The sequence below is a fragment of the Theropithecus gelada genome, chromosome 1 (assembly GCF_003255815.1).
Source record: "Theropithecus gelada isolate Dixy chromosome 1, Tgel_1.0, whole genome shotgun sequence".
NCBI lineage: Eukaryota > Metazoa > Chordata > Mammalia > Primates > Cercopithecidae > Theropithecus > Theropithecus gelada.
The window spans coordinates 21,145,530-21,171,741 of record NC_037668.1 but is presented as its reverse complement, the minus strand read 5'-3'; the positions used below and the strand labels follow the sequence as shown (position 1 = coordinate 21,171,741).

Below are 26,212 nucleotides of genomic sequence, written 5' to 3'. Positions count from 1 at the left end.
ACCTACGTTGAAATATTGGGAGCTGGTTCCCCCGATACCAGAGGTGATTTCTGCCAATACCCCCAGTCTCCCTAAACCTATGCAGAAAATTGTTCAGCCCACAGCTCCTTCAGAGAAATGTCTGGAATGGCCACCTCCTCCTCAGCCGAGTGAGTGCAGGGGGAGGGAGCCTGAAACTCGGCTCGCCGCGCCCATTACTGCCCAACCCACAGTTCACTATGGTGAAGGAGCAATTCAGGCTCACCCTGAAGTATCCTGTTTGGGTCGAACAGTGACGGCTCCCTCAGGAAAACTTGGGGGTACTCCATGAAATAGTTTAAAAACTACTAGAAAAAGGATATATTTCACCCACTTTCTCTCCTTGGAATTCCCCAGTATTTGTGATTTTAAAAAAATGTATGGTAGATGGTACAGGCTGACTGACTTGTGGGAGGTCAACACTGTAATTCAACCGATGGGAGCTTTACAACCAGGACTCCCATCCCCCACCATGCTCCCTAAAGACTGGCTGCTTGTTATTATAGATTTAAAAGACTGCTTCTTTACAATTCCTTTAGCAGAGACAGATTTTGAAAAATTTGCCTTTACTATTCCTGCCATTAATAACAAAGAACCTGCAGCCAGATATCATTGGAAGGTTTTATCCCAAGGTATATTAAATAGTCCCACAGTTTGTCAAACTTTTGTAGGCAAAGCTATCCAGCTTGTTGGAGATTAATTTCCAGATTGTTACATCATTCATTACATGAATGACATACTATGTGCAACAGAAAAATAGAGACCAACTTATTCAACATTATTCATCTTTGCAAAAGGCAATTACAAATGCTGGATTGCTTATAGCACCTAACAAAATTCAAACAACATTTCCTTTTCAATATTTGGGGATGCAAGTACAAGATAGAGCCATTAAGCCTCAAAAGGTTCAAATCAGAAAAGATTCTTTAAAAACCTTAAATCATTTTCAAAAATTGTTAGGAGATAATCATTGGATTCAGCCTACCTTAGGAATTTCTACTTATGCTATGTCTAATATTTTCTCAATATTGAGGGGAGATTCCAACTTACACAGTAAAAGAGAATTAATACCCATGGCCATGAATGAGTTAAGAGTAACTGAAAAAAAGTTCAGCAAGCCCAGGCCAGTAGGATTGACTCAGTCTTGCCTTTTCAATTCATTGTGTTCCCTACTTCACTCGCCCCAATGGGGGTTATTGTTCAAAATAATGATTTGGTTGAATGGTCTTTTTTGCCACATAATACCATGAAAACACTTACAGTATATGTAGGTCAGATGACAATTTTAATTGGACAGGCTCGTATGCAAATTGTTAAACTTTGTGGCACTGAGCCCAATAAGATTATAGTTCCAAAAAATAAAAATCAGTTTAAACAAGCATTTATTAACTCAGTTACATGGCAAGTTGATTTAGTAGACTTTATTGAATGTATTGATAATCATCATCCTAAAAATAAAATTTTACAGTCCTTAAATTTAACTACATAGGTTCTTCCAAAAATTACTCATGATGCCTCTTTGGAAGGAGCCATGATTGTTTTTACTGATGGCTCCAGTACTGGGAAAGCGGCATATATGGGACCTTGTGATAAAGTTATCCACACTAATTTTTCCTCAGCCCAAAGAGCTAAATTACAGGCAATGATTGCAGTATTAGAAGATTTTAATCAGCTAGTTAATACTGTTTCAGATTCAGCTTATGCTGTATAAGCTACTCGGCATATTGAAATTGTCTTAAATATATTATTGATAAACAGCTTTATCAATTGTTCAACTCTTTATAAACAGCTGTGCATGCTAGGGATTTTTCTTTCTATATAAGCCATATCTGAGCACATACCAATCTTCCAGGACCCTTGACTGAGGCTAATGAGCAAGCTGACTTGTTGGTTTCCCCCATACTTACTAATGCCCAAACTTTCCACTCATTAACACACCTTAATGCAGCAGGACTTAAAAACAAGTATCAAATTATGTGGAAACAGGCCAAGGACATTGTACAACATTGTCCTCAGTGCCAGGTACTAAAACTAGTGCATCAAGGAAATGGTGTTAACCCTCGAGGGTTGGCACCTAACATGATCTGGCAAATGGACATCACCCACATTCCTGCATTTGGCACACTTCCTTATGTCCATGTGACCATAGATACATATTCTCATTTTATACGGGCTACTTGTCAAACCAGCAAGACAACAACACATATAAAAAGACACTTGCTTTCCTGTTTTACTGTCATGGGAATTCCACAAAAATTAAAAACAGACAATGGACCAGGCTACTGTAGTAGATCTTTCCAAACATTTTTAAAACAATGGAGCATTGAACACAGTACGGTTATCCCCTGTAATTCTCAAAGGCAAGCGATTGTTGAGCGAGCCAATTGAACCTTAAAAATGCAATTATGGCCGGGCGCGGTGGCTCAAGCCTGTAATCCCAGCACTTTGGGAGGCCGAGACGGGCGGATCACGAGGTCAGGAGATCGAGACCATCCTGGCTAACAGGGTGAAACCCCGTCTCTATTAAGAAATACAAAAAACTAGCCGGGTGAGGTGGCGGGCGCCTGTAGTCCCAGCTACTTGGGAGGCTGAGGCCGGAGAATGGCGTGAACCCGGGAGGCGGAGCTTGCAGTGAGCTGAGATCCGGCCACTGCACTCCAGCCTGGGCGACACAGTGAGACTCCGTCTCAAAAAAAAAAAAAAAAAAAAAAAATGCAATTACATAAATAGAAAATAGGGGGAGATATGGAATATTCCACCCCTCATATGCAATTACAGTTGGCTCATTACCTTAAAATTTTTTTTTTTTTTTTTTTTGAGAGGGAGTCTCGCGCTGTCACCCAGGCTGGAGTGCAGTGGCCAGATCTCAGCTCACTGCAAGCTCCGCCTCCCGGGTTTGCGCCATTCTCCTGCCTCAGCCTCCCGAGTAGCTGGGACTACAGGCGCCCGCCACCTTGCCGGGCTATTTTTTTTTCGTATTTTTTAGTAGAGACGGAGTTTCACTGTGTTAGCCAGGAAGGTCTTGATCTCCTGACCTCGTGATCTGCCCGTCTCGGCCTCCCAAAGTGCTGGGATTACAGGCTTGAGCCACCGCGCCCGGCCTCCTCAAATTTTTTTAACATCTCCCGGAATCAGGTTACTACAGCAGCTGAACAGCATGTATCAGGACAGAAGGTAAATGTTCATGAAGGAAAACCTGTGTGGTGGAAGGACTTTAAAACAAAGACCTGGGAAAGAAGGAGAGTTATAACATGGGGAAGAGGGTTTGCTTGTATTTCCCCAGAAGAAAACCAGTTTCCAGTTTGGCTACAAGATATCTTAAATTCTATGATGAGCAAAATTCCAAAGAAGAGAAAAGGGTTTTGGAACCAAGATCTCTACCCCCTAGCATGCTTGATGGCTCGAATGAACATTTCAGCCGACCAGATGAAGACCAACAAAACCTGTCAAGCAAGCCCACCAACTTGGGGACAGATCAAGTGGCTGACCCACCTTGCAGAAGAAAACCTGAAAACACAACAAAAACCACTAACCTCAAGTAACCTGACGGTAGCTATGATTGCGGTAATTACTATGGCAGTAAGTCTCCCTGTGGCTACAGCAGACCAAAATTATACCTATTGGGCATACATCCCATTTCCGCCATTAATTAGGCCTGTTACATGGTTGGAACCCCCGGTTGAGGCTTATATTAATAATAGTGTTTGGATGCCTGAGCCTACAGATACTCATGGGACCTCTCACCCAGAGGAGGAAGGAATGTTAATAAATGTGTCCATCAGGCCAGGCGCGGTGGCTCAAGCCTGTAATCCCAGCACTTTGGGAGGCCGAGACGGGCGGATCACGAGGTCAGGAGATCGAGACCATCCTGGCTAACATGGTGAAACCCCGTCTCTACTAAAAAATACAAAAAAAAAAACTAGCCGGGCGAGGTGGCGGGCGCCTGTAGTCCCAGCTACTCGGGAGGCTGAGGCAGGAGAATGGCGTGAACCCGGGAGGTGGAGCTTGCAGTGAGCCAAGATCGCGCCACTGCACTCCAGCCTGGGCGACAGAGCGAAACTCCGTCTCAAAATAAATAAATAAATAAATAAATAAATAAATAAATAAATAAATGTGTCCATGGGTTATCAGTTCCCCTGCTTTGCATAGGGCTGGCTATCGGTTGCCTAAAAGGCTACGGACAACAGTGGCTAGTTAAAATTCCAGGTCATAATCAAATACCAGTATCCTATCATTTCTTTTCTAGATGGAGCCCGGATCATTCAGAGTTCAGTTCAATTGTAACAGTTTAAGCCCAGAAAAGACAGGTGTCAATAACCTCAACAATGGTCAAAGGATTTAGAAATATTGATTTGAAAGGACTGCATGTCTTTTTTTTTTGTCTTTTTTTTTGAGACGGAGTTTCACTCTTGTTGCCCAGGCTGGAGTGCAGTGGTACAATCTCGGCTCACTGCAACCTCTGACCCCCAGAGTTCAAGGGATTCTCCTGCCTCAGCCTCCCAAGTAGCTGGGATTACAGGCATGCGCCACCACATCCTGCTAATTTTTGTATATTTAATAGAGACGGGGTTTCTCCATGTTGGCCAGACTGGTCTCGAACTCCCGACCTCAGGTGATCCACTGGCCTCGGCCTCCCAAAGTGCTGGGATTACAGGCGTGAGCTACTACTCCCACCAGGATTGCATCTCTGATCACGCTGTGGTACCGCAAAATAATTCCTATGGAATCGTCATTGATTGGTCCCCTAAGGGGACCTGTGCAGTTAATTGTACCAATCAGAATGATAGATGCAAGACAGGACTAAAAAAGGAACTATACTATCAAAGAGATGACACTGCTTACACTGAAAAACGTGCCCAGTTTCCCATAATTTCGACCGATTTTGGTACAGCTGGCCTACATCCAAAAATGCTTAATCCAATAATAGGCCCTGAACATCCCAAATTATGGAAGTTAATCATGGCCCAATCTCATATTCGGGTTTTGGAAGAAAAATATTATCTTGAGGGAAAAGGTGAGAGACTTCAAATTGTGTATCACTTTTCAATTTGTGTATCAGTTCCCACCAGCTAACTTAAGATATGCTGTTTGAGCACAAAGGAGATTCACTTAAACCGCCACTGCTACAGATTAAGTGTGTGACATACAGCCTCCCTTTGACTGTTTTGCCCTGAACATCTTCTTCTTAGATCTAAGTGACTGTACTCAATAAATAGTGTGGAGACCAGAACTCTGGGCCTTTTGCTGCCTCCGTTTTGCAACTGGCCCCCTGGCTCCCACCTTTATGAACTCTTAACCTGTCTGTTCTCATTCCTTTTTTGCCACTGGACTCTGGATACCCTACGGGTAGTGTTGAGGCTGGTCCCCCAAAATTAAGAAAATGCAAATAAAAACCTCAGTGAGATAACACTTCACACCCACTAGAATGACGAAAACCAAAAGAACTGATAATAACATGTGCTGGACAGAATCTGGAAAAACTAGGATTCTTTTTTTTTTTTTTTTTTTGAGACAGAGTCTCGCTTTGTCGCCCAGGCTGGAGTGCAGTGGTGCAATCTTGGCTCACTGCAAGCTCCGCCTCCCGGGTTCACGCCATTCTCCTGCCTCAGCCTCCGAGTAGCTGGGACTACAGGCGTGCACCACCACCCCCAGCTAATTTTTTTTTTTTTGGTATTTTTAGTAGAGATGGGGTTTCACCGTGTTAACCAGGATGGTCTCGATCTCCTGACCTCGTGATCCGCCCACCTCGGCCTCCCAAAGTGCTGGGATTACAGGCGTGAGCCACCGCGCCCGGCCAAAACTAGGATTCTTACATGTTGCTGTTGCGAATTTTTTTTTTTTTTGGAGACGGAGTCGTGCTCTGTCGCCCAGGCTGGAGTACAGTGGCCGGATCTTAGCTCACTGCAAGCTCCGCCTCCCGGGTTTACGCCATTCTCCTGCCTCAGCCTCCCGAGTAGCTGGGACTACAGGCGCCTGCCACCTCGCCCGGCTAGTTTTTTTTTTTTTTGTATTTTTTAGTAGAGACGGGGTTTCACCGTGTTAGCCAGGATGGTCTCGATCTCCTGACCTCGTGATCCGCCCGTCTCGGCCTCCCAAAGTGCTGGGATTACAGGCTTGAGCCACCGCGCCCAGCGCGATTTTTTAAGCGGTGAGGCCACTTTGGAAAAGTCTGGCAGTTCCTCAAAAGGTAAAACATGGAGTTACCATATGAACCTGCAATTCCACTCTCAGGTATAAAAGAGAAATAAAGACAAGTGTATACAAAACTTGTACACAAATGTTCATAGCAGTATTATTCATAAGAGCCAAAAAGTGGAAATATCTCACATGTCCATCAATTGATGAATAAACATAACGTGGTATAGCCATATAATGGAATATTATTTGGCAATACGAAACAAGTTCTGATTGCATGACACAATCTATCCAGATTGTTACCTTGAAAACAAAGTAAAAGAAGACAGTTGCGGCCGGGCGCGGTGGCTCAAGCCTGTAATCTCAGCACTTTGGGAGGCCGAGACGGGTGGATCACGAGGTCAGGAGATCGAGACCATCCTGGCTAACATGGTGAAACCCTGTCTCTACCAGAAAATACAAAAAACCAGCCGGGCGAGGTGGTGGGCGCCTGTAGTCCCAGCTACTTGGGAGGCTGAGGCAGGAGAATGGCGTAAACCCGGGAGGCAGAGCTTGCAGAGAGCTGAGATCCAGCCACTGCACTCCAGCCTGGGGGACAGAGCGAGACTCCGTCTCAAAACAAACAAACAAACAAACAAACAAAAAACAAAGAAGACAGTTGCAAAAGACCACATATAGTATGATTTCAATTACATGAAATGTCCATAATTTGCTTATTAATTATGTAACTGATTTAGTGGTTGTGAGAGGCAATGGGAGGGAGAAATGGAAAGCAACTTACTGATAGGATTCTTTTGGGGGTGATAAAAATGTTCTGAAGTTAGATAGTGGAGGCTGGGCACGGTGGCTTAGACCTGTAATCCCAGCACTTTGGGAAACCAGGAGTTCAAGACCAGCTTGGGCAACATAGGAAGATCTCTTCTCTACTAATAATCAAAAAAATTGGCCAGGCATGGTGGCTCACGCCTGTAATCCCAACACTTTGAGAGGCTGAGGCAAGCGGATCACTTGCGGTCAGGAATTCAAGACCAGCCTGGCCAACATGGTGAAATCTCATCTTTACTAAAAATACAAAAATTAGTCGGGTGTGGTGGCTGTCGCCTGTGATCCTAACTACTCGGGAGGCAGAGGCATGAGAATCGCTGGAACCCAGGAGACAGAGGTTGCAGTGAGCTGAGACTGTGCCACTGCACTCCAGCCTGGATGACAGAGCAAGACTCAGTATAAAAACAAAAAACAAAACAAAAAAACGGCGGGTGCAGGGGCTCACCCCTATAATCCTAGCACTTTGGGAGGCTGAGGCGGTTAGATCACAAGGTCAGGAGATCGAGGCCATCCTGGCTAACACGGTAAAATCCTGTTCCTACTAAAAATACAAAAAATTAGCCGGGCGTGGTGGCTGGCACCTGCAGTCCCAGCTACTCGGGAGACTGAGGCAGGAGAATGGCATGAACCCAGGAGGCGGAGCTTGCAGTGAGCCCAGATCGCGCCACTGCACTCCAGCCTGGGCGACAGACTGAGACTTCAGAAAAAAAAAAAAAAAATTAGCTGGATGTGGTGGCATGTGCCTGTAGTCCTAGCTGCTCGTGGCTGAGGTGGGAGGATACCTTGAGCCAAGGAGCTTGAGGTTGCAGTGAACCGGGACTGCACTACTGCCTTCCAGTCTTGGCGGTGAGAGCCTATCTCAAAGCAAACAAACAAAAAAAGTGTAAATTTACAGAAGAGTTGCAAAGGCAGTACAAAGTACTTTCTTATAATTCTCATTAAACTTTCCTTAATGTTATATACATATGACTATAGTACAATTTTCAAAATTAAGAAATTAAAGCTAGTACAATACTATTTACTAAATTGCAGACTTTATTTGGATTTCCTCAGCGTTTCTGCTAATGTCTTCTTTCTTTCTTTGAGACAGGGTCTCACTCTGTCACGTAGGCTGTAGTGTGATGGTGTGATCTCGGCTCACTGCAACCTCTGCCTTGATCCTCCTACTTCAGCCTCCCAAGTAGCTCAGACTACAAACGTGTACCACCACACCTATCTAATTATTGTGTCTTTTTGTAGACACGGGGTTTCACCGTGTTGCCCAGGCTGGTCTTGAACTCCTGGACTCAAGCAATCCACCCTCCTCTGCCTCCCGAAGTTCTGAGATTACAGGCGTTAAGTCACTGCACCCAGCCTAATGTCTTCTTTCTGTTACAGGATCCAGTAGAAAATTCCACATCTGGAGATCTTCTTCTGTCTTTGTATCTATCACCGACATTACCTACCCTTCAAAAATTTTGTAAAAGGCATAAATTTGAAAAATATATCCTCATTAATCTAATTCAGGTCATTGATAAAACTATTTAACATGATAGGGTTACTTAGCATAGACTAGATCAGTGGCTTTCAACCACAGCTGCATGTTAGAATAACTTGAGTATAGTTTATATACTCAAGTATATAAACTATATACTTGAGTACATAGTTTATATACTTTTTTTTTTTTTGTAGAGATGGGGTTTCATATGTGATCCAGGCTGGTCGTGAACTCCTGAGCTCAAGCGATTCATCCACCTTGGCCTCCCAAAGTGCTGCCATTACAGGTGCGTGCCACCACACCCAGCTGATTTTTGTATCTTTTATATAGAGTTAGGATCTCACTATGTCGCCCAGGCTGGTCTCAAACTCCTGGGCTCAAGCGATCCACCCGCCTTGGCCTCTCAAGGTGCTAGGATTATAGGCTTCAGCCACGGTGCCCAGCCCCCCTCGGCACAGTTTAAAAATTCAGATATACAGATTGTGCCTCAGACCAATTAAATCAGTCTCTGGTAGTGGGAACTTGACATCAATTTTTTTTTTTTTTTTTGAGATGGAGTCTTGCTCTGTTGCCCAGGCTGGAGTACAGCAGTGCGATCTTGGCTCACGGCAACCTCTGCCCCTTGGTTCAAGCAATTCTCATGCCTCAGCCTCCCAAGTACCTGGGATTACAGGCGAGCCCATGCCCAGCTAATTTTTGTATTTTTAGTAGAGAATGGGTTTCACCATGTTGGCCAGGCTGGTCTTGAACTCCTGGCCTCAAGTGATCCATTGGCCTTGGCCTCCCAAAATGCTCGGATTACAGTTGTGAGCCATCATACCTGCCCAGATGTCAATATTTTTAAAGCTTCACAGCTTATTCCAATGTGCAGCCAAGAGTGACAACCACTGCCTGCATGTCAGTGGTTAACAGAACTTCAGCCCATTTCACTAACATGTAGCCTTTAGGTATGGTTATTCAACCAATTAAACATTCAGTATACATTTCTTCAAAAAGCCACTGTGAGAGATTATCAAATGTCTAACTTTAATGAGGACATACCAATAATGGAATTTGATCTACCATTCTAGGAATTCTAACAAGAAGGATGTATTAGTCTGCCATGACTTTCTTTACTACTAAACCCAGACTGATTCTTCACGATCAGTAATCTTTCTCTAAATTAGTAGTTCTCTACCAGGGGGATTTTGTCCCCTCCCCCAACATTTGACAATGAATGGTTGGAGGCATTTTGGTTGTCACAACTGAAGGAGGGAGGGGGAGATGCTACTGGCATCGAGTGAGTAGAGGCCAGGTATGTTGCTAAACAGTCTACAACACACAGGAGAGTCCCCCACAACAAAGAATGATCCATCCCCAAATGTCAACAGTGTTGAGATTGAGAAACATTGTCCTAAATTCCAAGTCCCATAGGAAAAGTTTGGTTCACAAAGACTACTTTCATTGCTTTCATAATTTCAGCTAGAAAAAGCAGAATTCCTTATGCTGTATTTTCTCGTCTTAATAATATCTACCTCCCCAGGTCTGGATTCCTAGAACATTAGGGACATAAAAGTAAAGGAGTCCTGAAATTTACTGATTATCACAAACTTCAACAGTGCTAACTTCTCCAAGCTCTCAGGTTTTCTGTTTGTTTTGTTTTGTTTTGTTTTGTTTTGTTTTGTTTGAGATAGGGTCTCCTTTTGTCCCCAAGGCTAGAGTGCAGTGGTGCTATCATCGCTCACTGCAGTCTTGGACTCCTGGGCTCAAGAGATCCTCTCCCTTCAGCCTTCTGAGAAGCTTGGACTACAACAGGGGTGTCCAATGTTTTGGCTTTCTTGGGCCACGTCAGAAAGGAAGTGTCTCAAGCCATACACATAAAACATACTAACACTAATGACAGATGATGAGCTAAAAACGACAACGGCAAAAACACTGCCAAAAAAATATCTCATGTTTTAAGGAAGGTCATGAGTTTGTGTTGGGCCTCATTCAAAGCCGTCCCAGGCCGCATGCAACGTGCAGGCCATGGGTTGGACAACTTTGGACTACAGGGATACACAACGATGGCCAGCTAATTTTTTAGTTTTTTTAAATAGAGATGAGGTCGATGTTGCCCAGGCTGGTCTTCAACTCCTGATCTCAAGCAATCCTCCCACCTTGGCCTCCCAAACTCCTGGGATTACAGGTGCGAGCATCATGTCCAGCAAAGCTCTCAGTCTTGTACCTCTAGGTGGTTTTGGTAGAAATCATGCAGGTAATTTACAATTTTTTTTTGTTTTTGAGATGGAATTTTGCTCGTTGCCCAGGCTGGAGTGCAGTGGCGCCAACTCAGCTCGCTGCAACTCCCGCCACCCAGGTTCAAGCGATTCTCCAGCCTCAGCCTCTTGAGTAGCTAGGATTACAGGCACATGCCACCAAGCCCAGCTAATTTTTTTTTTTTTTTTTTTTTTTTTGAGACAGAGTCGCGCTCTGTTGACCAGACTGGAGGGCAGTGGCACGATCTCCACTCATTGCAACCTCTGCCTGCTAGGCTCAAGCAATTTTCCTGCCTCAGCATCCCAAGTAGCTGGGATTACAGGGGTGTGCCACCACGCTCAGCTAATATTTGTATTTTTAGTAGAGACAGGGTTTCACCATGTTGGCCAGGTTGGTCTTGAACTCCTGACTTCAGGTAATCCACCCGCCTCGGCCTCCCAAAGTGCTGGGATTATAGGCGTGAGCCACCGTGCCCGGCCTGTATTTTTAGTAGAGACAAGGTTTCATCATGTTGGCCAGGCTGGTCTCGAACTCCTGACCTCAGATGATCCACCCACCTTGGCTTCCCAAAGTGCAGGGATCACAGGCATGAACCACTGAGTCCAGCTGCAATATACACTTTTTAAACCTCCCCAGCTTTGAAAGCCCTCTTAGCTCTTCTATAATGGAGAAAGCAAGAAAGAAGGAAATACAGTAGTCCCCCTTATCCTTGGGATATCCACTGCAGGACTCCCAGGTGATGCCTAAAACCATAGAGTACTGATCACTAAAAATATACACACACACACACACACACACACCATTTTTTTCCTATAGGTATATACCTATAATCAAGTTTAATTTGTAAATTTTGCACAGTAGGAGATGAACAACAATAGCCAGTAAGAAAATAGTAGAACAGGCCGGGCGCAGTGGCTCACGCCTATAATCCCAGCACTTTGGGAGGCCGAAGCAGGCAGATCATGAGGTCAGGAGATTGAGACCATCCTGGCTAACACGGTGAAACCCAGTCTCTACTAAAAATACAAAAAAAAAAAAATTAGCCGGGCGTGGTGGTGGGTGCCTGTAGTCCCAGCTACTCAGGAGGCTGAGGCAGGAGAATGGCATGAACCCAGGAGGCAGAGTATGCAGTGAGCCTAGATGGTGCCACTACACTCCAGCCTGGGTGACAGAGCGAGACTCCATCTCAAAAAAAAAAAAAAAAAAAAAATAGTAGAACTGGGCTGGGCACAGTAGCTCATGCCTGTAATCCCAGCACTTCAGGAAGCTGAGGTGAGTGGATCACATGAAGTCAGAAGTTCGAGACCAGCCTGACTAACATGGTGAAACCGTCTCTGCTAAATATACAAAAAATCAGCCGGGCATGGTGGCGCACACCTGTAATCCCAGCTACTGGGGAGGCTGAGGCAGGAAAATTGCTTGAACCCGGGAGGGGGAGGTTGCAGCGAGCTGAGGTTGCAGCAAGGCGAGATTGCGCCACTGCACTCCAGCCTGGGCGACAGAGTGAGACCCCGTCTTGGGGGGGGGCGGGGCAGGGGGATGGAAAGAAAATAGTACAACTAGAACAACACACCATAATAAAAGTTATGTGAATGTGGTCTCTTTCTCAAAATATCTCATTGAACCGTGCTCATCCTTCTCGTGTTGATGTAAAATGACAAAACATTTACAAGATGAGATAAAGTGAGTGACTTAGGCACTCACTAATGTGATATAGTGTTCATCTACTATCAATCTTCTGGACCTTCTGACTATGCCTAAGGGAGATCATCTGTTTTGGGTGACGCTGAATCACTGAGTCAGGCCAATGTCCACAGTTGGATGTCAAAAGCTGATGATGTCAACAACTAACCGATGGGTAGCACATACAGCATGGTTATGTTGATTCACATCCAGGACAGGGTGGTGCAAAATTTCATCACGCTACTTAGAACAGTGGACAATTTAAAACTTAAACTACTATGGAAGGGACTATGATTGCTTCTTAGGGTAGTGGATAGTCTAGATACTCTTCAGCAAATTGGACTTCAGGCTGTATTTGAGAAGTTTCAAAAAACTTCACAAATGCATGTTAAGTGTATATATATGACCAGGGTTAACATCCTAGAATTACAGGGCTCAATAGTACACCCATGAGGTACTGACCTCAATCCAACTGTATATTTACATTATGGTTCTGATGTGGCGATGCATAAAGATAAAAACTTAAAGGAAAAAATATACCAGCACAATTGGTATTTCTGGGTGATGATGTTGCAGATAATTACGTTTCTTGATTTTCATTTCTAATGTTAACAATTAGCAATATTAATAATGTTTATAAAATACTGTCCTAACTTTATTAAGGTATTCATGCTAACATTTGAGATTTCATATTTTCAAATTTGGGTTGTTCACCCAGTAAGTATAATGGAAATATTCCAAAATAAAAAAAATCTCAAATCGAAAACACTTGTTCCCAAACATTTTCATTAAAAAAAAAGAAAAACTCGGCCGGGTGCGGTGGCTCAAGCCTGTAATCCCAGCACTTTGGGAGGCCGAGACGGGCGGATCACGAGGTCAGGAGATTGACACCATCCTGGCTAACACGGTGAAACCCCGTCTCTACTAAAAAATACAACAACAAAAAAACTAGCTGGGCGAGGTGGCAGGCGCCTGTAGTCCCAGCTACTCGGGAGGCTGAGGCAGGAGAATGGCATAAACCCAGGAGGCGGAGTTGCAGTGAGCTGAGATCCGGCCACTGCACTCCAGCCTGGGCGACAGAGCGAGACTCCGTCTCAAAAAAAAAAAAAAAGAAAAGAAAAACTCAACCTGTACCCAAACAAAAATCTCAAATTTCTTCCCTCGTTAAATAAAAAAATCTTTTATAGACTGTTACAACATAGCAGTTGCCATAACCTGTCAATGTAAACCCTGACCATACTCCAGTAAATTTTATCTTAAAAAAAAAAGTTCTGCACACCTGTAGTCCCAGCTACTGAGGAGGCTGAGGCAGTGGTAGGATCCCTTGAGCACAGGAGCTACTCTCTAGCCTAGCCAACATAGTGAAAGCAGGTCTCTAAAAAAAGAAATTTAAAAAAAAAATTTTTTAAATATTTTAAACCTTATTTTATTTTAGAGACAGGGTCTCACTCTCTTGCCCAGGCTGGAGTGCAATGGTGTGATCACGGCTCACAGTAGCCTCAAACTCCTGGGCATGCCACCATGGCCCAGCTGATATTTCTTATTTTTCGTAGAGATGGCGTCCTGCTATGTTGACCAGGCTGGTCTTTAACTCCTGGGCTCAAGTAATCCTCCTGTCTCAGTTGCCCAGTGTGTTGGGATTACAGGCATGAGCCACGGTACCCAGCCTGAAACCTCATTTTAAAAGTTTATATCAGACCAGGACCCCAAGATGGAGTCAGCTGTACCAGTGAAGGAGAAGAAACTCCTGGATGTCAAACTAGTGGAACTGCCAAACTAAATATTAATGCGTGATCTCACACAAGAAGGCACTGTTGCAGTGTTCAAAGAGGTTACTATAGGTATTACAACAAGTACTCCAACATGAAGAAACGAGGCTTGATGGGAATTCTGTGGTGCTGGCAGCTTCTGTGCTTTTCAGCTACTGCCTTTCTGAAAAGGAACACAAGCACGGGCAGCTACAGAAGTAAACCTGAAGAGGGCCATTGCGGAGCGCTGGCTCCTGGATAATCTCCCTAGTTTAATGTCAGCTGATTAGCAACCTTAATTCCCTCTGCACCCCGATTTTTCCCTTGTCATGTAACATATTATATTTACAGGCTTCAGGGATTAAGAAATGAATATCCTTGGGGAAACCATTATTCTGTCTTCGTTGGTTCAAATAATTCAGGGTTTGTTCATTCAGTGAGGTCATTTTATTGAGCATTTAATATATTTTAACTTCTGGTACGCTCTTACGGTCACAAAATAACAGAATCCTATCTCATTTGCTTATATGTAGCTGACAATTCATTAATCAGTATAGTTACTGAAAGTTACTTGAACACAGAGACCATACATAAGTAACTCTCCCTATACACTGGTGTAGTGAAATTTCATTAAAAGCTCTTTTCTTCTTTGACACACAGTTATGCTGCTGATGAGAAATTTTACTATGAAAACAATATGATGTAGTGAAAAAAGTTAGTTAGGTTTTTTTTTTTTTTTTTTTTTTGAGACGGAGTCTCCCTCTGTCACCCAGGCTGGAGAGCGGTGGCGCGGACTCGGCTCACTGCAACCCCACCTTCCGGGTTCAAGCAATTCTCCTTCCTCAGCCTCCTGAATAACTGGGACTACAGGAGCCCGTCATCACGCCCGGCTAATATTTGTATTTTTAGTAGAGACGGGGGTTTCACCATGTTGGCCAGGATTGTCTCGATCTCTTGACCTTGTGATCCACCCGCCTCGGCCTCCCAAAGTGTTGGGATTACAGGCGTGAGCCACCGCGCCCAGCTCTATCTTATTATTTCACACACCAACCCTGGAGGCATGTTTGGAGTTACCTAATTTTCATGTACACTTTTTGATAAGGAACTAAGAAAAATAGCTTGCTGAAAACAAGGGAGACTGAGTCCAGAACTGAATGAGAAGCACATGGTTTCTTCATCCTCTATCACCAGGCTGTCTAACGAGGCTGAAGAAGTACTATCCATAAGTAGCGCGTCAGGGGCAAACAAACAAAATCGCATATGGACACTAGTGTGAAATTCGATAAATCCGAGGTGGGTTAACAACAGCAAGCAGATCACCAGGCCGATCTTCCTCGGGTCCCAGGTTGGCACCACAGCGCCCGGGAGGAATCCCCACGGAGGCACGCCGGTCCTACCGGCCTCACTCCCTACCTCCTGGAGGACCGGAGTCCCGCTCCTTTCCCTCAGCGATACATCCCCCGTGCCGGTCCACTCCCTCACCGTGAGTCGAGGACTACTTCTCCAGACCAGACGACTGACACACACTGCCAACGGCCGGCTCCAAAGCGCCCGTCCTGCGACTGCGTAAAAGGCTCGGGTCATCCGGCCGGAAACGACTCAACGCGCAGCCGCCGCGGCCTCCAACCACCGGCCGGCAGAGGGGGCGCTAGACAGCCCTCGATCCGCTCGCCGGGGTCCTGTGGAGGAGGAGGCGAGCCGCAGCGCCGCAGGAACGAGCCCAGGGAGGTAGGTTGTCGTGGGACTCGGCCCGCCACCCTGGCAATTCCAGTCAAACGGCAAGCCAGACTCACTTTGCCGGCCTATTCCTCTCCTGCCCCTGCAGCCGACAGGAATGGAACAGTCCCGCGGGGGGGGGGGGACTGTGGAAGGCGCACGCGCGAGGGTTGGAGGGTCGAGGGGGGCTGTGCTGGCAGCGGCTGCTTTGGCGGCGGTTGGTGGCCGTGGGGGCGGGAAGAGGAGGTGGAGGAGGCTTGGGCTCGCGCCGCTTAAGGTACGCGTGAGGGCCTGCGCCGGAGCCGGCTTGACAGGGCCTGAGGGGGAGTGGGGGACTGGGCGAGGAGGTTCCCGTGGGTGAGCGCGTACGGGCTGGCTGGCGCGCTGGGCGGCCGAAGGTGGTGGTTGGTGGGAGCAGCCAGCGACTAGCCCGTAGACACTCGTACGCTTGCGGGCGGGCGTGCGCGCTACGCGGCCGGAGTCGGGCGGAGCGGGGGACGGTGGGGAAGAACGCGAGGAGGGAGGAGTGGGAGGTTGGGGGGGCGCTAGGCGCCCTTCGCTCCCTCCCTCTGGAGGAGCAGCCGCCGCCACCGCCGCCACTCTGCTGCCGCCGCCGCCGCCGCTCCCGCCGCCATTTTGGGTTCGCTTTGCGGAGGGGAGACGATCCCAGTCTCGGTTGCGGGACCCGCCTCCCCTCAGTTTGCCCCCTTTAGCCTCCACCTTTCCCTTCTCCTCTCTCGCATTTCCGCCAGTCAGCTTACCCGCTGGCCGCCTCCTGACAAGCGGGAGGGATCCGCCGTGGACCCAGGGAAGCGGAGGAGCCTGGCGGCCACCCCCTCTTCCCCACTTCCCTGCACTCTCGTCGCTCTCGGCCTCGGCCTCGGCCTCCGACACGGTGAGTAGAACGATTTGGGCAGGCCTTCGGGCCTAAGCACTCTCTCAGCGATTGAATCCTGGGCTTCCTGGGAGCCACTGTCATCTCCCGGACCTGGACCTCTGGGAGAGCAGTGGTGAAGATGGGGGAGGGGAGAGCAGGGAGGGGGATCCTGAGCCTACCGGGAAGTCCCTCCAGGCGGGGTGAAGGGGTGTCCCTGACAGGCGGACTCCCGGAGGGGGCTGGAAAGTAAGCGAGTGGAGGCGGAGTCGTCTGTGCCCCTGACAGGTTAGTTTGTGTTTGTAGGCATGATCGGAGCCTCCACCATAGTCCAGTTTGTGTGTGTTTAATTAAGGGATAAGAGTGGTCGGGGACACGATCCTGAGAGGGGAGTTTACCTGTGTGACAAGGTCTGTGGTGTCCCTGCCGCGTTGAACGGTATGTAGGAACGGCAGGATGATCTCAGTGTTATAAGTTTAATAAATGTCACTGATTAGTTTGTACATGGAAAGAGGTGTTTTTGGTCTAGAAGACAGATGGTCTGTTGATGTGTAGCGGCTGTGTTGATGTGTGTATGCGAGGATGGAAAGTGTTTCCGGAAGAGTTTGCCTTTATTTGTGTAAGTGTAATGGAGTTCCCCTTATAAGTTAGCTTAGTTCTTGAATAAATGTTGGGAGGTTCCTTGCAGGTTGATATGTGTGTGTATTTTAGGGATTGGGAGCCCCTAGTTACTTGTTGGGAAAGAGTGGCAATGGTAGTGTTCTATACAGCATGTGTCTGTGAGGTCATGGAGGGGAGAAACTTAGCATAGCCAGTTGTGGTCTTAATAGTTTGTGCCTTTGGTTAGAGTGAGTTGTGTAAATGTGAAGGCCCAAAATATCTTTAACAGAATCATTGCTACAAAGCTGTAAAGAATGGGTGACCTTATTTGTTGTCGCGGGTTTGTAGTAATAGTTTACAAATACAATAAGAAAGCGCTTTCAATTTCTTTGTGATACTAAATCTCTGTGAAAATGGTAGGATGCTTTCTTCCATTTTACAAAATAGTTAATTTAGGCATAAGGAGAGAACTTCTCCAAGGCCGCATATTAAATTGGTGACAAAGTTGAGACTGTAACTCCCATATTTTCACTACTGCTGCAGCAGTATATTCAGCATACCATGGTGCCTCAGGAAGTCTTTGTCGGCAAATCTGAGTATGTTGGAAAGATAGGAGCACATGTGACTGGTTGGATTGTATTTGGAGGAGACCGATTGTGTCAGATATGTATGTGGAAAGTAGATGTCCTTGCCCGGTCTGACCTGTATGAAATGCATATCCATGGCTATATTATTTTGTTTATGGGGGAAGCAGAGCATTTCTGACACTTGAGGTTGTATGTGTGAGGGAGAGAAGGCTTTCACAGCTTAACCTCTACCAGAGCAGCTGCATGGATGCTGACAGCTTAACTTGAAATCTGTGGGAGGAAAGATCCTTTTTCATTCATTCAACAAGTATTTGTTGACTGCCTGTTCAATAAATCGTCCATGCCTTGGGGTGAGGATAATCAAGGTGTCTCTGTAAATAGCCTGGATGCAATATGAGGGGAATTGTTTTGACAGTGGTAGATATTAAGTTGAGTGAAGCAGTGTGGAATTAAAATCAGAGAACTGGTTTTGGGTTCTGGTGATTGTTAATATATGTACCTGTGGATGTTGGAACTTCTTGGCTGGGCTGAAGGAATCCTTTGAAAGATTGATTTCATATAGTAAGAATCCCCTCTGTGAATATGAGGGAAGAGTGCATGAACTAAGCCAACTTAACTGTATTCTTCTGGAAAATGGGATGTTTCTTGATAGGCTAGATTAGTGGTTCTTAAAAGTTTTTGGGGGTCATTTATCCTTCTAAGAATCTGATGAAAGACACTGGGCCCTCAAGTTAGAAGATGAGCATAAGCACAATCACATGATTTATACATATGATTTTAGGAACTTAAAGTGTAATGAAATAGAGCCAATTTATATTTAGGTCTCATTTGAAAACCTTTCATTTTCTTTGTTCGGGCGTGTGGATGTTAGTATGAGTTTAAGGTGAAGGAGTCTATGATAGTATTTGAACATGTTGACAGGGGAACTTTAGGATCTATGTTTTTTATGTATTCTTTTTATCGTCTGCAAACTTACTTCTGCAGTGTTAGTAAACAATTCTGTGTTTGCTAAAAGGGGAAGCTAATGTAGCACGAGTATCTGTGGCTTTGTTCTTTGTCGGTATCTTTTTGTTCTCAAACTCTGAGAAGCGACTTTTTTTCAGTTTTGGATTGGGCCTGAGATGATTTGAAGCTCCTGTCTTGGAGTTTAGCTTAGTTATAACAAACACTGAGTTAAGCCTATGCAGGAGACACAAAGATTAATATATGGTCTCTGTGCTTGAAGAGATGCTACTTTTCTGTGGTTGAAGAGATGATGTGAATTGTATGATGGTGGCAGCTCTCAAAAGGACAAGGAAGAGGGAAACATATTCCTAGAAGTTTAAATTTTATAACCCAGTCGCAAAGACTTTTTGTCACTACTTATTCTTTGGAATAACCATAAAGTGTGTACACTCTGTATGGAACTTTGTACTTTAAAAAAATATGTTTTGTATCGTCTGGTGTTTTTGTACAAAGGAACTGTTGGTTTGAAAAGAAGGCAAACATCATTTGTGTTCCTTAGCTGTTTTGGGATATATTTCCACAGTGAGTTTATGTAAAAAGGTCTTAATGTCATTTTTGGGTATACATACATGTAGAAAGCCCTCCTGATATAAAATCCAGTAGCTATTTGACAGACTACCCATTAATTTAGTACTAGAAATTAAAAATAATTACTGTACTTTTAAAAGAACAAGAATTTGGTCAGGTGGGGTGACTCATGCCTGTAATCCTACCACTTTGGGAGGATGAGGTGGGCGGATTGTCTGAGCTCAGAAGTTCAAGACCAGCCTGGGCAACATGGTGAAACCCCGTCTCTACTAAAATACAAAAAATTAGCCGCATATGTTGGAGTGCACCTGTAGTCCCAGCTACTAGGGAAGCAGAGGCACGAGAACTGCTTGAACCAAGAATTGCTTGAACTGGGACGGGGAAGTTGCAGTGAGCTGAGATCACGCCACTGCACTCCAGCCTGGGCATCAGAGCAACACTCTGTCTCACACACACACACAAAAAAAAGTGTAGGAAATTCAAAAAGGTGTTTTAATAGGACAGATTATAGGATTCAGTGAGATAATGGAGAATTTTTAGGAAAAATGGTCTGTTAGTCCTTTCTCTCTATTGACATGGCCCCTGTGTAAGAATACTATGTAAATTTGTGAAAAGTTTAATATTTTCTCTAAATTTTTAATGGGTAGTAGGTTCATGGTGTTGTTTTTCTCAAAACGTACATGTGATATGTGTGTGTAGTGTGTATATATGTGCATGTATGTTTATATAGTTTATTTAATAGCGATTAGGTCTTGCTATGGTTTTGTTTTTCTTTTTGAGAGTTTCACTCTTGTCGCCTGGCTGGAGTACAGTGGCGCAGTCTTGCCTCACTGCAGCCTCCACCTCCCAGGTTCAAGTGATTATCCTGCCTCAGCTTCCCAAATAGCTGGGATTACAGGTGCGTGCCAACACGCCCTGCTGATTTTTGTATTTTTAGTTGAGACAGGGTTTCACCACGTTGGCCAGGCTGGTCACGAACTCCTAACCTCAAGTCGTCCGCCCGCCTCGGCCTTCCAAAGTGCTGGGATTACAGAAGTGAGCCACTGCACCTGGCCCAGGTCTTGCTATGTAGATCAATCTGGTCTCGAACTCCTGGCCTCAAGCCATCTTCTTGTCTCAGCCTCCCAATTTGCTGGGATTATAGGCCTGAGCCAGCATACCCAGCCAAAATTTTTACCTGGTTACCAAATCAAAGATTTTCTCCAAAATGAACTGGAATAGCCTTACTGTGTTAATGTTGCCTTGGTGGGGACGCCTAAGTCTTGGAACTAAATTGAGGTAGTTATGACAGTTCTCTTTTTAAAGCTGATCAGTATTTCACTTGGGTTTTAGAAGTCCAGTGTACTTCAAAGTAGGACCAACCATCTCTTTTTTCTCTTTTTTTTTTGAGACGGAGTCTTGCTCTGTAGCTCAGTTTGGAATGCAGTGGCATGATCTCGACTCACTGTAGCCTCTGCCACCTGGATTCAAGTGATTCTCCTGCCTCAGTCTCTTGACAACTGGGTTTACAGGCACGCACCACCACGCCTGGCTAATTTTTGTATTTTTAGTAGAGACAGGCTTTCACAGTGTTGGCCAGTAGCCAGGCTGGTCCTCGTACTCCTGACCTCAAGTAATCCACCTGCCTTGGCCTCCCAAAGTGCTGGGATTACAGGTGTGAGCCCCCGCACCTGGCCAAACCCATCTCTTTCATTAAACCACCTTATTTTGGTTCAGAAACAAGACTGCCATGTATGTAGTGCTTAATTATGTGCCAAGCACTATTCCAGGTACTAAGATACAGTAATGGACAAAACAAGATCCCTGCTCCTCTATCTCAGGACTTAATAATTTGGGCATTTTCATTTTCCAATCTAGGATCTTTCAGTACTGGTATAGGATTCCTGAAGGAATTCCTGAAATATAATTATTTTTCTGCTAGAGCAAATCAATTTTTTTGTTTATGTTTTTGTTTTGAGATGGAGTTTCACTCTTTTCACTCAAGCTGGTGTGCAGTGGCGCAATCTTGGCTCACTGCAATCTCCGACTCCCGGGTTCAAGCGATTCTCCTGCCTCAGCCTCCCGAGTAGCTGGGATTACAGGCGTTAGCCACCACGCTCAGCTAATTTTGTATTTTTAGTAGAGATGGTGTTTCACCAGGTTGGCCAGGCTGGTCTCGAACTCCTGACCTCAGGTGATCCACCACGCTCGGCCTCCCAAAGTGCTAGGATTACAGGTGTGAGCCACCATGCCCAGAAGAGCAAAATTCTTCTATTGACAAAAATATCTTTCCTCTGAGGAAAAGACACTATGTGCCTATGTTTTATCCAGGAATTCCACTGGATAGTTTGTCCTTTGGGATATCAGGGGATTAAATCCTCCTTTAAGAATCAAAGTACTCGGCTGGACGTGGTGGCTCATGCCTGTAATCCCTGCACTTTGGGAGGCCGAGGCAAGTGGATCACCTGAGGTCAGGAGTTGGAGACCAACCTGGCCAACATGATGAAACCCTGTCTCTACTAAAAATACAAAAAATTATCCAGGTGTTGTGGCGGGTGCCTGTAATCCCAGCTACTCAAGAAGCTTGCAGCAGGAGAATCACTTGAACCTGGGAAGCAGAGGTTGCAGTGAGCTGAGATTGCACCACTGCACCCTATCCTGGGCAACAGAGCGAGACTCCGTCTCAAAAAAACAAAAACAAAAACTCTAACATGTAGAGTATGTAGATGTAGAAACAAAAGTAAAATGATTGTTGAAAAAATGTCTGTTTTTTATCTTCTAAATAGCTTTGTGTATCAGAGATCAGAACGCTCATTTTACATGATATGAAGAAACAGAATGCTAGATGGCTAGAATGGTCGTTACTTTCCTAGATATCCATTGTAGAGGAACACATAAGGTAAAACAAATGAATAAAAGTTAAAAAAAAAAATGAGATATCCAAAGATTTGAAGCTCTTTACCCATTAACATGATAATCATTTCAACCTTGAAAATTTATAGAACAAGAGTCAGAACTCAGAACAAAGATCTCTGAGGAAGTAAAGATCAAACTGCCTCCTAATTTCTCATTTAGTCTGTCACTGGGCACTGTCAAACTGTCAAACTATATTTAGAGATTCTGGTTTTCATCTGGAGACTTAATGAGTCGTATAGTATCTTGAATACACATATAAGATCTTGCCAGGTGGGGTGGCTCACGTCTGTAATCCCAGCACTTTGGGAGGATGAGGTGGGAGGATCACTGGAGCCCAGGAGTTCGAGACCACCCTGGGCAACATAGCAAGTCCCTGGCTCTATTAAAAAAATAATAATAATCCTCAATGTAGAACTTTAAATTTATCCTCATGTGTTGCATCCATTTGAGAAAATGTAATTTTGAATTTTCCATCAATTGCATTGGCAGTCCCTTTCAGCTTTACAGCTTTACATCATCTACAGATTTGTTAAGTATGTTCTCTTGGTCTTCTAACTCACTGATGGAGTTCTTAAATAGGTCAGGTCCAAAGATAGGGCCCTATGAAACACTGTTGGAAACTTGTCTCTGACTCTCTCTCTCTCTGTCTCTTTTTTTGAGACAGTGTCTTGCTCTGTCGCCTAGGCTGGAATGTAGTGGCATGGTCTTGGCTCACTGCAACCTCTGCCTCTAGGAATCAAGAGATTCTCTCACCTCAGCCTCTCAAGTATCTGGGACTATAGGCGTGTGCGACCAAGCCCAGATAAATTTTTTTTTAGAGATATGTTGACATTTTGCCCAGGCTGGGAGACTTGTCTCTTGATTCCATTCAGTATTGTGAGGGTTTGGATAGGCCATCTACTTACAAAATCATCGGGCCAGACGTGGTGGCTCACGCCTATAATCCCAGTGCTTTGGGAGGCCAAAGCGGGTGGATCACCTGAGGTCAGGAGTTCAAGACCAGCGTGACCAACATGGAGAAACCCCATCTCTACTAAAAATGCAAAATTAGCTGGGCGTGGTGGTGCATGCCTGTAATCCCAGCTACTTGGGAGACTGAGGCAGGAGAATTGGTTGAACCCAGGAGATGGAGGTTGCAGTGAGCCGAAATTGTGCCATTGCACTCCAGCCTGGGCAACAAGAGTGAAACTCCATCTCATTAAAAAAAAAAAAAAAAAAAAAAAAGAATCATCTAGCTCACATTTTCTCTTTGTTGTTTTCCTGTTAGAATTTAAGCTTCATGAGATTAGAACTCTCTCTCTCTCTCTCTCTCTCTCATAGCATCTGAAACAGGGATTGAAACATAGTAAGTACTCAATAAATGTTTTTGAACAAATTAATTAAGGATAGCCAGGCGTGGTGGCTCAAGCCTGTAACCCCAGCACTTTGAGAAACCAAGGTGGATGGATCACTGGAGCTCAGGAGTTCAAGACCAGCTTGGGCAACATGGGGAAAACCCATCTCTACAAAACATAGAAGAATTAGCCGGGCATGGCAGCACACTCCTGTGATCCCAGCTACTTGGAGGGTTGAAGTGGGAGCATCGCTTGAGCCTGGGAAGCAGAGATTGCAGTTAGCCAAGATCAAGCCACTGCCCTCTAGCCTGGGTGACACAGTGAGACCCTGTCTCAAAAAAGAATAAGGATAAATATGAAGAATTCATCAGATGCCTTGTTGAAAACGTCATACATTGTCTACATGGAATTTCTCCTTATTGTAAAATGAATCTAATTTATACCAACAACATGCTGTTTGACTTTTTTGCAGAAAAGGAAGCAAATGAACTGATGGAAGATCTGTTTGAAACTGTGAGTAGTGATCCTCGAGTGAGAACATGGGATTGTAAGTTGGTTCTCCAACAAAATGTGTCCTTTGGTCTCTGTGATGCTCCCTCTAGAAGAGGGACTAAACCAATTCTCCTTTTAGTCTGCCTGGGAAAGAATATAATGACAAGGGAAATTTGCTAACTACTAGACTCTTGATTATCCACATGTAGGTTATTGTTATCAAAATTTTCCTTGAAGCTTTTTTTTTTTTTTTTTTTTTTTTGAAGCAAAGTCTTGCTCTGTCACCCAGGCTGTGGAGAATACAGTGGTGAAATCTCAGCTCACAGCAGCCTCGACCTCCAGGGCTCAAGCAATTCTCTCATCTAAGCCTCCTGAGTAGCTGGGACTACAGGCACACACCTACAGGCCCAGCTAATTATTTTACTTTTTTTTTAGAGACAGAGTCTCGCTATGTTCTGGAACTCACAGGCTCAAGTAATCTTCCTGCCTCAACCTCCCAAAGTGCTGGAATTACAGGTGTGAGCCAGCATATCTGGTCCCTTGAAAACTTTCGATGGCTTCCCCTACTGTCATTTGGTGTGTCCTTAAAGATTGCCAACTAAAGTATTTTGCACACAAATAATTACCTTTTCCATAATTTTGTCTGAAAAGATATTTCTGAAGAGATTGATCATTTTGAGTTACCCTAGCCCTGTCCATACTGATACAAGTTGACTGGTTGAGCGACGACTTTCCCGGCATAATAGTCCTTCCAAATGTGGGTTTGGGGGAGTCCTGAAGTGAGAAAGGTTCTGATGTAGGCTCTTTCTGGGTGCCAGCATTATTAAAGTCTTGTAATCTGTAGTTTTCACTCTTTCTTTCCAATACTGGAGCAACATTCGAGACCCATTCCCCAGGAAAACCCTCCCTTCCCTTTACCCACAGTTCCAAGATGAGATGGGATTCTCCAACATGGAAGATGACGGCCCAGAAGAGGAGGAGCGTGTGGCTGAGCCTCGACCTAACTTTAACACTCCTCAAGCTCTACGGTAGGCTAGTTGAAAGACCTTGAGATTTGGAATAGAGGAAAAGTTTATTTCTGAAAAGGTTTTCAGAAGTTGCAGTTAACAATTTTTCATCCCCAACCAACTTCTGTTACTGATGTAAGGATGCAGAGCCCTGTCAGGAGTTAGGTGTCAGGTGAAGTCTCCTTGGTATGGGGCAGTGCAGCTGTAGGCCAAGCTGTATCTGTTTGGGAAGGGAGAAAAAACAGTAGCTGGCATCCATATCCACTTCTCCAGGTGAGTGGTGCTGGAGAGGTATGTAGGAATTTATGTGGCCAGACACACAAACTACTATAACACACAAACATATTATAATATCGAGTCTGTCCCTTTCGTTCTTTTTATATGCCATTAATATTTGCTAAATGTGACTGAAAATTTGTTAAATCACCTAGGCATTAGTGGAGCAAACCCTGAAGCACCTGCAGTAAGGAGTCTGAAACGTATGTGCTGACGTTTCTGCCTGAGGTTGGCACTTGTGTTACAGCATCCAGAAAGTAGAGGCTTTAATTTTTTCCTCATTTTCTGGTGGATTTGCATCTGCACTGTATTCTGTTGTAACAGCATATAATCATTAGGTGGATGGCAACAGGTCAGGATGCATTTTGTGCCGTAAGTGGAACAAAGCAAAGAGAATAGACCCTCTAATTAGTCCTGTGTTATAACTTAACAGCATTACTAAGCAGAGAGCTTGAGATCCATCTGAAAGCTAGACCTTTAATGATTTTCTAGGCTAGTGAAAAAAGATAAGATATGCCAACCAATGTCTAAAAACTAGAATTACTAGTCATTCTCCATTACAACAAATATAACAATACAACTACATCAGAAACCTCAAGATTGCTAAGTCAGTATTTGACCCATTATTTTAATTTATAGTTCATAGAACAAAATTATGGTATAGCAGAATGGAACCATTCATCCTGGGAATGTATAATGGGATTTGATTAATAAACATTTTGGTTTCGCTGATCAACTCTTTATAACTTCTTTTTTTTTTTTTTTTTTTTTTTT

General features: G+C 44.7%; 3 protein-coding genes across 4 annotated transcripts in view; 1 reads left to right on the top strand and 2 right to left on the bottom strand.

Moving 5' to 3' along the window:
- The window catches only part of DAP3 (death associated protein 3), a 51,489-nt gene extending 35,799 nt beyond the window's left edge, over positions 1-15,690 (bottom strand). Inside the window, exon 1 of one of the 2 annotated variants that reach the window (XM_025381104.1) lies at positions 15,607-15,690. The gene's annotated coding sequence lies outside the window, so the exon portion shown is untranslated. The remainder of the gene's footprint in view (positions 1-15,606) is intronic. The other variant, XM_025381098.1, reaches the window with a different exon arrangement.
- Positions 1-26,212, bottom strand: part of MSTO1 (misato 1, mitochondrial distribution and morphology regulator) — a 146,053-nt gene that overhangs the window by 48,390 nt on the left and 71,451 nt on the right. The window lies entirely within an intron of this gene.
- The window catches only part of LOC112631642 (GON-4-like protein), a 43,689-nt gene continuing 32,861 nt past the window's right edge, over positions 15,385-26,212 (top strand). Inside the window, 5 exon segments of the mRNA XM_025397085.1 lie at positions 15,385-15,417; positions 15,698-15,852; positions 16,593-16,735; positions 24,136-24,176; positions 25,080-25,183. Of these exon segments, the coding sequence (XP_025252870.1) occupies positions 15,385-15,417; positions 15,698-15,852; positions 16,593-16,735; positions 24,136-24,176; positions 25,080-25,183 (476 nt within the window).